This window comes from Zingiber officinale, chromosome 9A (genome assembly GCF_018446385.1).
Source record: "Zingiber officinale cultivar Zhangliang chromosome 9A, Zo_v1.1, whole genome shotgun sequence".
Taxonomy (NCBI): domain Eukaryota; kingdom Viridiplantae; phylum Streptophyta; class Magnoliopsida; order Zingiberales; family Zingiberaceae; genus Zingiber; species Zingiber officinale.
The window spans coordinates 52,432,075-52,444,592 of record NC_056002.1 but is presented as its reverse complement, the minus strand read 5'-3'; the positions used below and the strand labels follow the sequence as shown (position 1 = coordinate 52,444,592).

Sequence of the window (12,518 nt, the reverse complement as noted above, 5' to 3'; positions counted from 1 at the left end):
AGCTTCACATAGCGACTCAACCGGTTCGCTGTCCGTCCGCTTCGAGTTTGTAATGAGGATGCCGTGTTTTGCATGAGTCACGGAACATAGAAAGAATCGGACGTGGATCCACCGAGGATTCGTCAAAGGAATTAGGATCCTGTTTGGTGTACTGACATATGGTTTCCGGTTCAATTTCCTTACCTGTCTCACCGAACCAAAACAACCCCAGAACAGCTCCTGTCGTCCCGTTCGCCATCCTCTCCTATTGTTTCTCTCCTCTTCTCGCCAAACCGTCGCGAAGGATAGCATTCGCCCAAATCCGTCCACAGTTGGGCTCCTCCTCGCGATCCAAATCCTCCCTTCTCCATCGATCCCTCTAGATTTGCCTCCGATCGATCGTTCCACCCGGCTTCCGTCGTCCGCCGCGGACGTGGTTGCCGGAACTAGGGTTTCCTCCCGTCTGTCCACCAGGGAATTCCTTCCTTGGCGTCTTTCGATTTAAGGTTTGGTTGATCTGTGATTCTCAAGCGAGCGGAAATTGACGGTCCGTGACGGCGGAGGGATCGGAGAAGATGCAAGGCCATGCAGTGGCGGGAAGATGAGAGGAAAGTTCGGCGGCTCGTGCAGTTGTGTTCATCGTCTGGTGTTATAGAATATGCTGTGGAAGTTGTTATCTCCGGTCGCAGATGCATTTGGCGTTCGTTCCTAAAGGTACTCCCTTAATTGCGTTATGAACTTGGGAAAAGACGAGTATTTGGACAACTTTTTCAGGAGTATGTTTTGGGTTGGCTGAAATCTTATTGATTTATTATATGATGTCCGTAATGATAATTGGTTGGAAATTTTTAATGGTGAATTGCTGAATTATGTTATGATTTCGATAGTTCACGTTTGCAAAATTTCTCATGCTCTGTAGAACTTAGAAAGTTCGCAATAGAAAGTTCGCAAACGTCACTTGGAATATTTCAGGAGGTTGTGTGGTGTTTTGCATTTTCCTTTTAAACCTAAGTGGTCATGCCACACTTATAATGCACGCCCTTTCTTTTCGTTTTTTCCTTAAAAAACAAAACTGCATTCTTATGCATATGTACAAATGGAGAAAGACAAGGCTTCTTCCATTCCAGTGCCTTAGAAATGAATTTCTCATAGGCATAGCTGGTAGACAGTTGATTAATCTCATGATTGAAGCCTTTTCGACATTGAAGGTTGTCGGTACCACATGAGGAAGTAAAATTGTTTCCTGAATTGGGATAAGTTTACTTTTTTAGAAGTTAATCCATGCAAAAAGGAATGGTAATAGAAGAAACGTATATTTTGACAACAACTTACTCTTCCATACTAGGAGTTAACACCATACTCACTTTGCAATCTGGTAGGGGAGGATATTTTGTAAATGGCAAGTACGTTTATTTATCAAAGACCTTTTAAAGTTCATTTTCTACATAACCCTATAGACCTGTAACTCACATGACATCTGTATCCTCTGCTCTATATCTTTTGTTGTATTAGTTTTTTTTTTTTTTGTAATTATTAGAACATGTGCATTGGTAAAACATACATATATTAATAAGTATCTAGGAAATATAAGTATATAACTCATGTTTTTTCTCTGCTAACATAAAACTGTCTCTAAATTCTAATCTTTTTATGTCATCCTTCCTCGAAAATTTTGTTCCAAGCATTAAACTAAGTCAATACTTTTGTTTTTTCACTTCTTATGCATGATGCAAACAGAATTTGACCAGATCAATTTAAATAAACCAACCCACCAAAATAAACCGGTTCGTTTGAATTGTTATTTTATTTCTACATGGTATAAAATATGATTTTAACTATCAATTTAATAAACCAACCTACTAAAATAAATTGCTTCAATGTTTAAATTGCAAATTTTGTTTATCTCTACTTGGTCAAGAAAATGATTTTAACTTATTTGTCCTTCTATTTTGTTTACATACAGTATGTTTTGCCTGATTCATAATGGATCAGATGTCTGTAAAGCTCATGAAAGAATTCTCTTCTCATGTGCAATTCATTCAATCAACGTTACATAGCTTTGAGGCGTGTAGTGTTGCTATGTCAATACCGCCTTTAATCATCCACTTTGAAAGTTTCATAAAGTAACTTGTTCATTTTATACCTTTTAGAATATAGTAGCTTTTGAATAAATTGTATACTTACAAGCTGGTACTAGGTTCTCTTCCTTCACTCCTTGGTAACTATGGAAACTACCGACTATTTCTTATGATTGGTATTTAATAAGAAATTTATACTGAGTTTCTCAATCTTTTCATGCTATATGTATGATCGATGAGTAACTTTTCTGTATTCATCCTTTATGCATATTACATATTGTTATCCATATCTCTAGTCTTGTTTATCAACTTTAGTGATCCAATAGATACTCCAGCTTTCCCTGTTCTTGGTATCTAAGAGAATTATAAACAACTTATTTTGCCATATATATTCGTTTCTTATTTGACTTCTATATACATTTCGAAATTGTCTACATCTTTATGATTTCATCAGCTTTGAAAGGCATGTTTTTGTCACAGTAATACAATTTTGAACTTCCTCACACCACTAAATTTGTTCATGGAAGTCGTACCTTTTTCTTTAGATTTTATTTTTGGTTTTCCTGACTCATAAGTGTTCAAGGCACCGATTTCTACATGAATTTGTTAGTTTCTCTAAAAACCTCTTCTTTATTTATCTGCTAAAAATTCATAGTATTGTTTTGTTGTATTGAAGTAAAAATCTTACATTTTCTCCTTTTCCATCTTTTAAAAAATATAAATGAAAATCTGGATACTGCTGTACCACACATCTGAAATTTCTATGTGGTATTTGGTTTTGACTATTGGTTTCTATTTCTTATATCAGGCCAATAAATATTGAATAAAATCGCTTTCACTGCAGGATTGATGGAAAACACATGTTGGTGAATGTGCTCTTTTTCTGGCTGGAATTGCTCCACCTTTCATTGGAATCATTCAGGGTTTAACAAGAGGGAAATAAGATTCTCTCAATTTGTGTGTTAATTGGATTGACCTTGTGATTAGACTTTTCAAAAGTATTTTGCTTGAACACTGCCATATATGAAGTATTTTGATCCTTGCACACGGATATGATTACTTCTGCCTTGTTGCTTCATCGTGTAAGCTTGCATTTTTCAAACATTTGTGTGTAGGAGAGTATGATGTTTTCAACAAATGTTTGTGGTGGTTAACCGATCAGGATTATTATAATGTGAGTTTTTTTATCCATCCATTTCTATATTCCATTGAACTGGACATTTTTCCCCCCTTTGCTTCTGCATGTGCACTTATTGACCGTTGGTTGTTCTTTCTCAGCAACATCAGGAAGAAGTTGTTGAAGCTTGAGCACGACTCAGGTAGAAATGCATGGAGCAATTCAATCAGGTGGGCATTCACAAAAGGCTCTGAACGCTACGGCAAGCAGCCAACAATTAAAATCTGGTTCAGATAATGTACAAAGTAGTGGCAACTCTCCTTCTCAGGTCAAGGGAAAGAGAAGATCTAGGAATGATCAAGGAGTGGAACCAATCAAGGGTGACCAGGGCATCGAAGTCAAAAGAGACCACAATATGGAGGCAAACAAGCGGGAGCATTTGTCTAAAGTCAGTGATGGAGGTTTTGTTACCTTTAAGTTTGAAAACATTAGGACAGAAATTAACAAAATAACTGATAAAGGTGGGCTTATAAGCACTGAAGGGGTTGAGAATTTGGTCAGCTTAATGCAACTAGATGTAACGGAGAAGAAAATTGATTTAGCTAGTCGGATAATGCTTGCTGATGTCATTGCAGCCACAGAAAAATCTGATTTCCTTATTAAGTTTGTTCAGCTCAGAGGAGTGCCTGTGCTGGATGATTGGCTCCAGGCAGTGCACAAAGGAAAGACTGATAGTGGAAGTAGTCCTCATGAGAGTGAAAAATTAGTTGAGGACTTCCTCTTGTCTTTGCTTCGTGCCCTTGAAAAATTGCCTATAAACCTAAATGCTTTGCAGATTTGTAATATTGGTAAGTCGGTAAACAATTTGCGCAGTCATAAAAACATGGAGATCCAGAAGAGAGCTAGGGGTCTTGTTGACACTTGGAAGAAACGAGTTGATGCAGAAATGTCAAAAATAAGTGATGGAAAATTTGTTGGATCTGGCCAACCAGCTTCATTTCCAGTGAAGCCAGGGCATTCTGATGTTAGTCAAGCAGGACATAAGCGCACTGGATCAACTGATGCTGCTGCCAAAATTTCTCTCACTCGGCCATCAGCTGCTAAGGTTTTACCTAGTAAACATGGGACTACCGATTCTAATAAGAAGCCAATTGCACCAGCACCTCTCGTGGCTAGCTCAAAGGATCCACATTGCAAAGCAGCTATGGGCAGTGGTGGTTCAGTAGTGTCACCTCCAGCAGTTAAAGAGGAGAAGCCCAGTACTTCCAGTCAACCTCAGAGCAATAGCCACTCCTGTTCTGGTGATCAAGTGAAACCAATTGCTTCTTCATGGAAGGAAGAAGTAATGAGTTCAGTAGCTGGATCAGGGAACGCTAGCAAGTTAGCTGGCTCTACAAACCGCAGTCATAGGTCAAGCAATGGGCTTCATGTAGCTAATGTATCTGTAAATCATAAGGAAACTCATTCTGGTAGGTCTGGATCAGTCAACAAGGTTATGACAGCACAAAAAACATCACAATGCGAAAAGACACCTGATATCCCTGTTGGTGATCATGGAGGTAGCTGTAGGTTGATTGCTGGGCTTCCCAATGCTAGCCAAAGCCCAGGAAAGAGTGACAGTGGAGGCTTTCTTGAGGATGAATCGATTATGGGTGGCAAATCGTCATTTGTAGGTATTCCAGACAAAAGAGATCTGAATGATGGCAGAATGAAATTGAAGAATGATGTTCCTTTGTCTCATACCGTAGATGCTACTGATACAGAATTATGCCAGGGCAATGATGTAAAAGAAGGATTTGGTGGAATTGCAGAAAATAGAAGAAATGTTGAGGTAACTGAAAAACTTGCAGATCCTGCTAAAACTGCCTTGTTGTCTGGGAATGAAAATGGAGCTTGCTTGACTGAACCAAGGACAAGTTCTTCCAATTCTATGATTGCCTTGGTAGAAAGCTGTGCCAAATATTCTGAAGCTGTCAGTCCCTTGGCTGTTGGAGATGATATGGGCATGAATCTACTAGCTACTGTAGCCGCTGGGGAAATTTCCATTTCCAGGTCTAACATAGTTACACCAACTGTTTCAGTTGGAACCCCATCTGCAGTAGAGGAACATAATGATGATGCTAAATTGGGATTATCTTGTGATGTTGATATGGCCGAGAGAAATGCTCTACATGAAGAATCTGCTAATGCTAGCTTTGAGGAAGGGAAGAAAGTCAATTATGTGTTAGTTAATGACATGTTGCAGACTGATAATAAGCTTTTGCAGACTGATAACAAGCTTTCTACTCAATTGCAGACAACACAATCTACTATCACCCGTATCAGCTCTCTTGATAATTTAGATTCTAAGAACATGGAGGTAAAACCTGGGGAAGAAAAAATTGATTTTCCAGAAGTGGAGGGTAGTGCTACCATTGGAGTTGTTCCAATTGAGGACAAACAAACTACCGAGGTTCAAGTTTCCAGCATTTGTACTGATAGTAAGCCTAACTTCACAAGCCCAATGAAGAATGAGAACACATCTTTTGAACATAATTGTAAGATTGAAGATAACAACAATATCTGTATTTCTGATGTTAAAGCAGGTGATAAGTGTGACATAGATGTCACTGATTCTGCTTGGAAATTAGAGACAATGGGTGTTGAAGAGCATATGACAAATAAAGTAGTGAAAAAATTATTAAGTAGTTCTAGCTCAACTAAAAACCTGCCAAAATCTTCATCATCAGATTCTGGAATGTCATTGCCTGCTGTCAGTATTACTCCTATAGTTATTGATGAGTCTAAGGTCATGAAATCCAATAGCACAGAAATCACTCTGCTGGAATTGTCCAGTGAAGCAAAGGAGATGTGTACTCCCCCTCCTAGCACTGATGAGCTTGTAGTATCAGCTGTTATTTCTCATGACACTGCTGAGATTGTTGGAAATCTTAAGGAGGCTAATAAGAGTGGCTCAGTTGAATCATCAGGAATTCAAGAAGTGCTATCTTCTAAAATCAGGGAAACTGTGAATTCTGCAAAGTCTTCTAGGTCATCTGGATTTGAGGAAGTGGGAGAGGAGGGCCATGCATTATCTGCAGATCACTGTGCGTCAGTTCTTGCTGAACAAATTGTTGCCACTAGACTTGAACTTGATTTGAATGAAGGCATTCCTGTGGATGAAGGAAATCAAGGGCAATCAATTATCTCTTCTACAATGTGCCCCTCTTCAGTTCATATACCGCCTTGCCAATCTCCTTTTTCAAATCCCATCTCAACTGATTTACCAGCTTCAGTTACTGTAGCTTCTCCCGCAAAAGGGCCTTTTATTCCACCTGAAATTTTGTTGAAGGCCAAGGGTGAGCATGTATGGAAAGGTTCACCAGCTACTAGTGCATTCCGGCCAGCTGAGCCACGGATGATTTCTAATATTCTTGATATCCCATCATCGTCAGATGGCACTGGAAAGAAGATCCATCCTCTACTAGATATTGACCTTAACATAGCTGATGAGGATGTTGAGGACATGACTTCTCAGAGTTCTATGCAGATGGCATGTACAACTATTGCTAATGATTTACCTACAAAAATTGCTGGTGGAGTAGATCTTGATTTAAACAGAGTTGATGATAATGTGGAGAATGGTCAGTTCTTGGCAAGCACTAGTTGTAGATTGGAGGTGCCACTTTTGCCCATGCAATCTGCAACGGTAGGACTCCCTGTTGGTAAAGCAAATGTACTTCGGAACTTTGATCTGAATGACAGACCAGGTATTGATGAAGCTGGTATAGAAATACAACCCAGAAGCCAACAAGCAAATTATGCAAATATCTTACCAAGCTTAGCTCCAGTTACCGGTCATAGAACAAATAATCTGGAATCTGAGTATGCCTCATCCTCTTTCCGTCCTAACCCTTTTCCAGTTGTCATTCCGTCTTTTTATCCTGATAGAGGAGAGCAATCTAATCCAGTAGTTGCAGGGGTAGGACCCCAGAGGATCCCGGGATCATTAAGTGGCAATAACCTAGATATTTATCGGGCTCCTGCATTTTCATCATCTCCAGCCATGGTGATTTCTCCAGTTGCACCTTTTCCTTATGCAAACTTGTCCTTTCCTTCCTCTTTGTCACTTGCTCCAGCATCTTTCTCTGGTGGCTCAACACCTTATGTTGATTCTGCTAGTGGAGGTGGTTCATGTTTCCCTGCTTATCCTTCACTACTTGTTGGTCCTCCTGGTGCTGTTTCATCATCTCATTATCCAAGGCCTTACATGATAAGTTTTCCCGAAGGTGGTACTAGTAATTTGGGTAGACAAGGCTTTGATTTGAATACTGGTCCAGCAAGTGCATATCTGGAAGGAAAAGAGGAGAATCTGGCTTCATCTTCAAGATATCTTTTACCTGCTACTTCTCAGGTTTTCATGGAGGATCAGACCAGAATGTATGGTGTTCCTGGTGTCGGTTCGAAGAGGAAAGAGCCTGAAGGCAGTTGGGATGCTGAAAGACACTCCGAAAGATCTTCTAAGCAATTATCCTGGAAGTAAGAAGATGAAGCAGCAGCTTCATCTGTACCTTGATGTCTGGTGAACTATCAATCTATTGCGTGCCTTTTATTATGTTGTCTAAAATGTTATAGAAATTCTGATGCACATTATGCTAATTTTGTGGAATTCGTCTTTGTATTTCTTTTCTAGGTTATACACAAACAGAAGCTCACATCCTATTGTGAATGACTTGGGGATCTTTCTGAGGTGATCCAGAACTTGCTGTAATTCCTGTAAATTTCACTCACCATTTTTCATCTCCTCTGAGGATGTTTCCTTAACATTTTTTAGGGTTTTCAGGTAAGTTTGCTGTTTTTTATTGGAAAGATAATAAAGCAGGCCTTTTATAGAATGTATCCAATAGAATTGATGCACTCTTAAGTTTATTATTATTCCTCATATGTGCCAATGCTACTGTAAGTGCATTTGATCTTTCATCTACGAGAGCTGTCACCGGTATCATCTTCTACTTTTCTTCTTTCGATGAATCTGTGGCCCTCATTTGCTATATTTTTTTTCAATCAAAAATACAAATTATATGGAGTTGGAACTGCCTTTTGTCATTCCTTTGCCACTTCTCTGGAAAGCTTATTCTACAAATCTTGCCTCTGCATAACAACGTGAGCTATATATACTAGATTTATCCTTTATAATTACTAAGAGTGAAGGTATATAGCCCTTTCTAATAGATTTAGTATTTGAAAATTAGTGGTTATTCAATTATAGATTTGATGCTAGTGATATTGAATTCTAATTTATATGACAACTGTCTCGATTGAAGTCAATGGTATGCAAGGATTTCATATTGTTGACTTTGCTCGAGGAATGAAGTTTAATTGTAGTTTGTTTGTTTGACTGAACTATAGGAAATGACTTGTCCACTAAACCTAACGGATTGGCTCGACGGTTCCTCAATTCTCAATATTTATATATACACACAAAATCAAAGTATTTAATATTTTAAATACTGTGTGAATATATGTACACTAATACCTACGAAATCTCTCCACCTGACCAGATCCAAGCTCGTGTTAAAAAAGTTGAGCTGACATCCAAATCTAATCTAATAAATCTAGCGCCAAATCCAATCCATCACTGGGCATGCACGACGCCGTGGTCTTGCACAGACGACGGCGCCATGGCCGGCCACCCCTGCTCGTCGAGTAGGTGTATGCGGTCGATCAGCAACCGAGCTTTCTTTCCCGCTCGTGGCGACCCCTCCGTCACCAGCGAGTACAACGCCGGCATCAACGCCGGCATCTGACTCAGAGGACTCACCACTTCCGCCCCGCCGTGGACGCACATTGACAGCAGAGCCGACACGCAATTCTCCCTCCCCGACCGCGACCCCGTCGTCCGGAAGAACTCCACCAGGCGGGGAATCCCGTCTGCGCAACTGACAATTGCCGCCGCGCCGTCGGGCTCCTCGGAGATCTTCGCCAGAACCGCCACCGCGTCGCTGGCGATATCCCCCCTTTCTTGGATCGGAAGCAGAGCGATTAGCGCTGGGACCGCTCCTGCTTCCAAAATCTTGATTCGGTTGCTGTGGCAGAGCAGAAGCCCGAAGAGAGTGACGACGGCGTTCTTCTTCCCACGGTACGACCCTTCCCTTACCAGCTCTACCAATGTCGGGATTGCGTCGGGCATGTTGCCGATCTCAGCGGGGCAATCTTCCATCGACGAGAGGTAGAAGAGAATGGCTGCCGCGTTCTGCTGCGATTCCACCTTGAGCGCCACCCTAATGACGTCCACCACGACGCCGAGCCCACCGGCGTCGACGATCGCCCTCCCGCCGCTCGGGTGCTTCGACAGGTTCAGCAGCGCCGCCACCGCGTTGTCCTCCGTGGAAGCCTCCCGCGACGACAAGAGATGGAGGAGCCATGGCACTGCGCCGGCGTTCACCATACACGCCCGGTTAAACACGTTGGATTTCGTGAGCTTCCTTATCTCCGATGCAGCCTTCCTCTGCTCGCGCCTCGTGGAGGACGACGCGAGCTTGCTTACTAGGAAAGCGGCGACCATCATCGTCGCTTTGGCCGCGGCGGTGGAGTCAGGCGTCGTCACGGCACTCTTGCTCGAATTGCGTTGCCTGGAAGAAGGCTCGGGGATGGGGAGGTTATTGCTGCGGTAGAGTTGTTCGACTAAATAGCGAACACTGGAATTGGGGACGAAGGTGGCGTCGGTAAGCTTCTCTCCGGTGACGGGGCAGGTGAGGCTACCGGACTTGAACCACTTCGATATGGAGGCGCGGCCGTAGGTGTGCCCCGTTGCGATCGTCACAGGGTCAAGCATCATCTCGTAAGAGATTGGACATCGGAGGTCGTCCAGGTTCATCACTTGATTCATGGTGCGCGGCGGGGCCTTCTGTTGGTTTGCTTCTCCGCTCTTCCTGTCGTCGCCGGCGTCGAACACAGTCACCCGGCAGTAGACCATCAGCGCTGTCAAACCACCGAGTAAAGCTGCTTCCTTTTGCTCGACGACGTCGATGTCTTCGGCGCTCGATGAGGACAAGTCTTCGAGGAAGAGGATCTCCTCGTTGCAATCGATCCAGCTCCGGATGCGCAAGTGCTCCATGATCTGTTCGAGATCGATCGGATCCGGAGCAATGCCGTTCTCGAAATGGACGATCGCCGACTCGACGTTTCTGGCGGTAAGCGCGTCAGCGGGCACGGTCCCGACCTCCGCCTTCCACGCTTGCTCCGCCACCAGCCGCACAAGCTCCTTCACCTCCGGCGACGCGTCGGTCGCGGACAGCGGGAGGACGACGTCGAGCGCGGTGCCTACCGATTTAATCAGCGCCCGGAAGTCGTTCGACACCTGCTCTGAGTGCATCAGCACCCACAGCCGGGCGCCGGGGCGGGCGCAGTCGCGGAGCAGGTTAGCGAGTTTCTGCAGCGTGATGTGGAGCTCGGAGAGCGCCACCGCGGCGGACGCAGGGAGGGAAGCCGGCGCGACGTCGGCGAGGAACTCGCGGATCGCGCTGACCTGGCGGATCGCCTCGCGGGCGTTCCTTCGGTGGACGGGGAAGGTGGCGTTGCGAAGGGCCAAGATCTCGTCGGCGAGGCAGGCGAGGGAATGCGAGAGAGCCGCCGGGGAGACTTCACCGCCTGGCTGCACCGCCGGAAGGCTCAGAAACCTCCGGCGGCCAGTCGCATAAGCCATCTCTGGATGCGGGAATAAGTACAAAAGTACCGAACGGGCAGCTCTGGCACTCCCGACCAAATACTTAATAATAACACGCATCGCACCAGTAGACACGTGTCCGTAAACTCATGTACAGCTGGCATCTTCGAGGGTCCCTTCCGTTACTCGTACACGTGGCAGGTAATGGAGACCGGAATCGGCCGACATATGGATTTGAATTCTTCCTGTTGTGAGCCAAACAGCAAACGCCAGAGCAACACGATGACGTTACTGGAACTGACGACGTGTCGAAACGGAAGTGGCCGGAAAGACTTTCGGCGTCCGGTGTGCTACACTTGCTCCAGAAGTGGGTGCGAATCAACGTTAATGGTCGCTATAACGCGTGTTTTAAGAAAAAACGGATTAGCGTAACAGGACGCACAGGTGTCACGCGGGGAGTGGGGGATCCACGCGGACGAGAAGATGTGATTAAGGAATTAAGAGGGCAATAATTGAAGGTGGACGTAAGGGCGGTAAACGATCGAGTAAGGGTGGAATTAATTTCGGGTAGTGGGAAGATAATCTGGTACGTAGGCTGCGACAATCTATTCATATTTTTTAAAATTTATTTTAGTGATACATGAAACATTTTTATGGGATCTATATTAATCGTTTCGAATGATTGAATATTTAAATTATTAAAAAATTATTATTATTATTATTTTGATATTCGATAGATAATTTTTCTTAATTTGCCGTTCAAGTAAATCTAAAATACAATGTTCTAGAATATTCGTCCCCTCCGACTCTAATTATCCTCTTAATTATTACTCATAATCTTATTATATAATAAAAAATAAATATTAATAAACTATTAGTTGATTATATAAATGCTAATGAGCAATTTAGATTTATTTAATTTATTTTTTCTATATTAAACCTGTATAAATGAGCTCTTACTGTGTCAAAGCTCTATTAGACATGCGATACATTTTGAGGGAACACAAGTTAATCTTAATTTATTTTAAGTGAGTTTGTTTAGTTGGTCAGTGAATTTGATGTTTTATGAATTTTTATTTATTGATTTACAAATTTAATAAAAATTTTATTGATAATATGGTTTATAAATTTTAGTTTTATTCGCGTGTATGTATATATATGGTAGAATTTGGACGCTAGTCGTGCAGTGCTCTTCCTTAGGGATGTAAACGAGTCGAATCGAGCCGAACAGTATTAGGCTCGAGCTTGGCTCGTTTAAGTTATATTCGGGCTCAAGCTCGGCTCGAGCTTGAATCGAACTTTTATTCCAAGGCTCGAGCTCGGCTCGTTTTGGAATTATCAAGCTCGCGAACAGTTCGAGCTCGGCTTGTTATTAGCTCGATTATCATAGTTAATGAGCCTAATTCGTTAAGCGAGCTCGGGCTCGTTTTCGGACTTATTCTAGAGCTCATTTTAAAGTTCGTTTTAGAACTCATTTTTTGGCTCGTTTTATAGCTCGTTTTAAGGCTCGATTTAAGACTCGTTTTAAGGTTCATGACTCTACAAACGAACATGTTCGCGAGCTCACGAGCCGAATATCCTTAAGCTCGAGTTCGGCTCGATAAAACTGTCGAGCTCGAGCTCAGCTCGATAAGATAAACGAACGAACTCGAACGAGCTTTTTATCGAACCAAGCTCTGAATAATTCACGAACCGTTTG

At 42.7% G+C, this 12,518-nt stretch overlaps 2 protein-coding genes across 3 annotated transcripts; one reads left to right on the top strand and one right to left on the bottom strand.

Moving 5' to 3' along the window:
- The first annotated feature begins 204 nt into the window (after positions 1 to 204).
- Positions 205 to 8,170, top strand: LOC122020586. 2 transcript variants are annotated; one of them, XM_042578570.1, is made up of 4 exons: positions 205 to 693; positions 2,902 to 3,231; positions 3,336 to 7,730; positions 7,847 to 8,170. In XM_042578570.1, the coding sequence occupies exon 3, from the start codon at positions 3,383 to 3,385 to the stop codon at positions 7,694 to 7,696; it is 4,314 nt and encodes a 1,437-aa protein (XP_042434504.1). In that variant the 5' UTR covers positions 205 to 693; positions 2,902 to 3,231; positions 3,336 to 3,382; the 3' UTR covers positions 7,697 to 7,730; positions 7,847 to 8,170. The 2 variants fall into 2 exon arrangements, with proteins under 2 accessions (XP_042434504.1, XP_042434503.1); XM_042578569.1 differs by having other exon boundaries at positions 3,336 to 7,735.
- A 266-nt stretch (positions 8,171 to 8,436) lies between these two features.
- LOC122021688 (U-box domain-containing protein 19-like) lies at positions 8,437 to 10,906 on the bottom strand. The gene has a single exon (XM_042579837.1). It carries the CDS (start codon positions 10,856 to 10,858, stop codon positions 8,789 to 8,791), a length of 2,070 nt encoding a protein of 689 aa, XP_042435771.1. The 5' UTR covers positions 10,859 to 10,906; the 3' UTR covers positions 8,437 to 8,788.
- Positions 10,907 to 12,518: the final 1,612 nt, after the last annotated feature.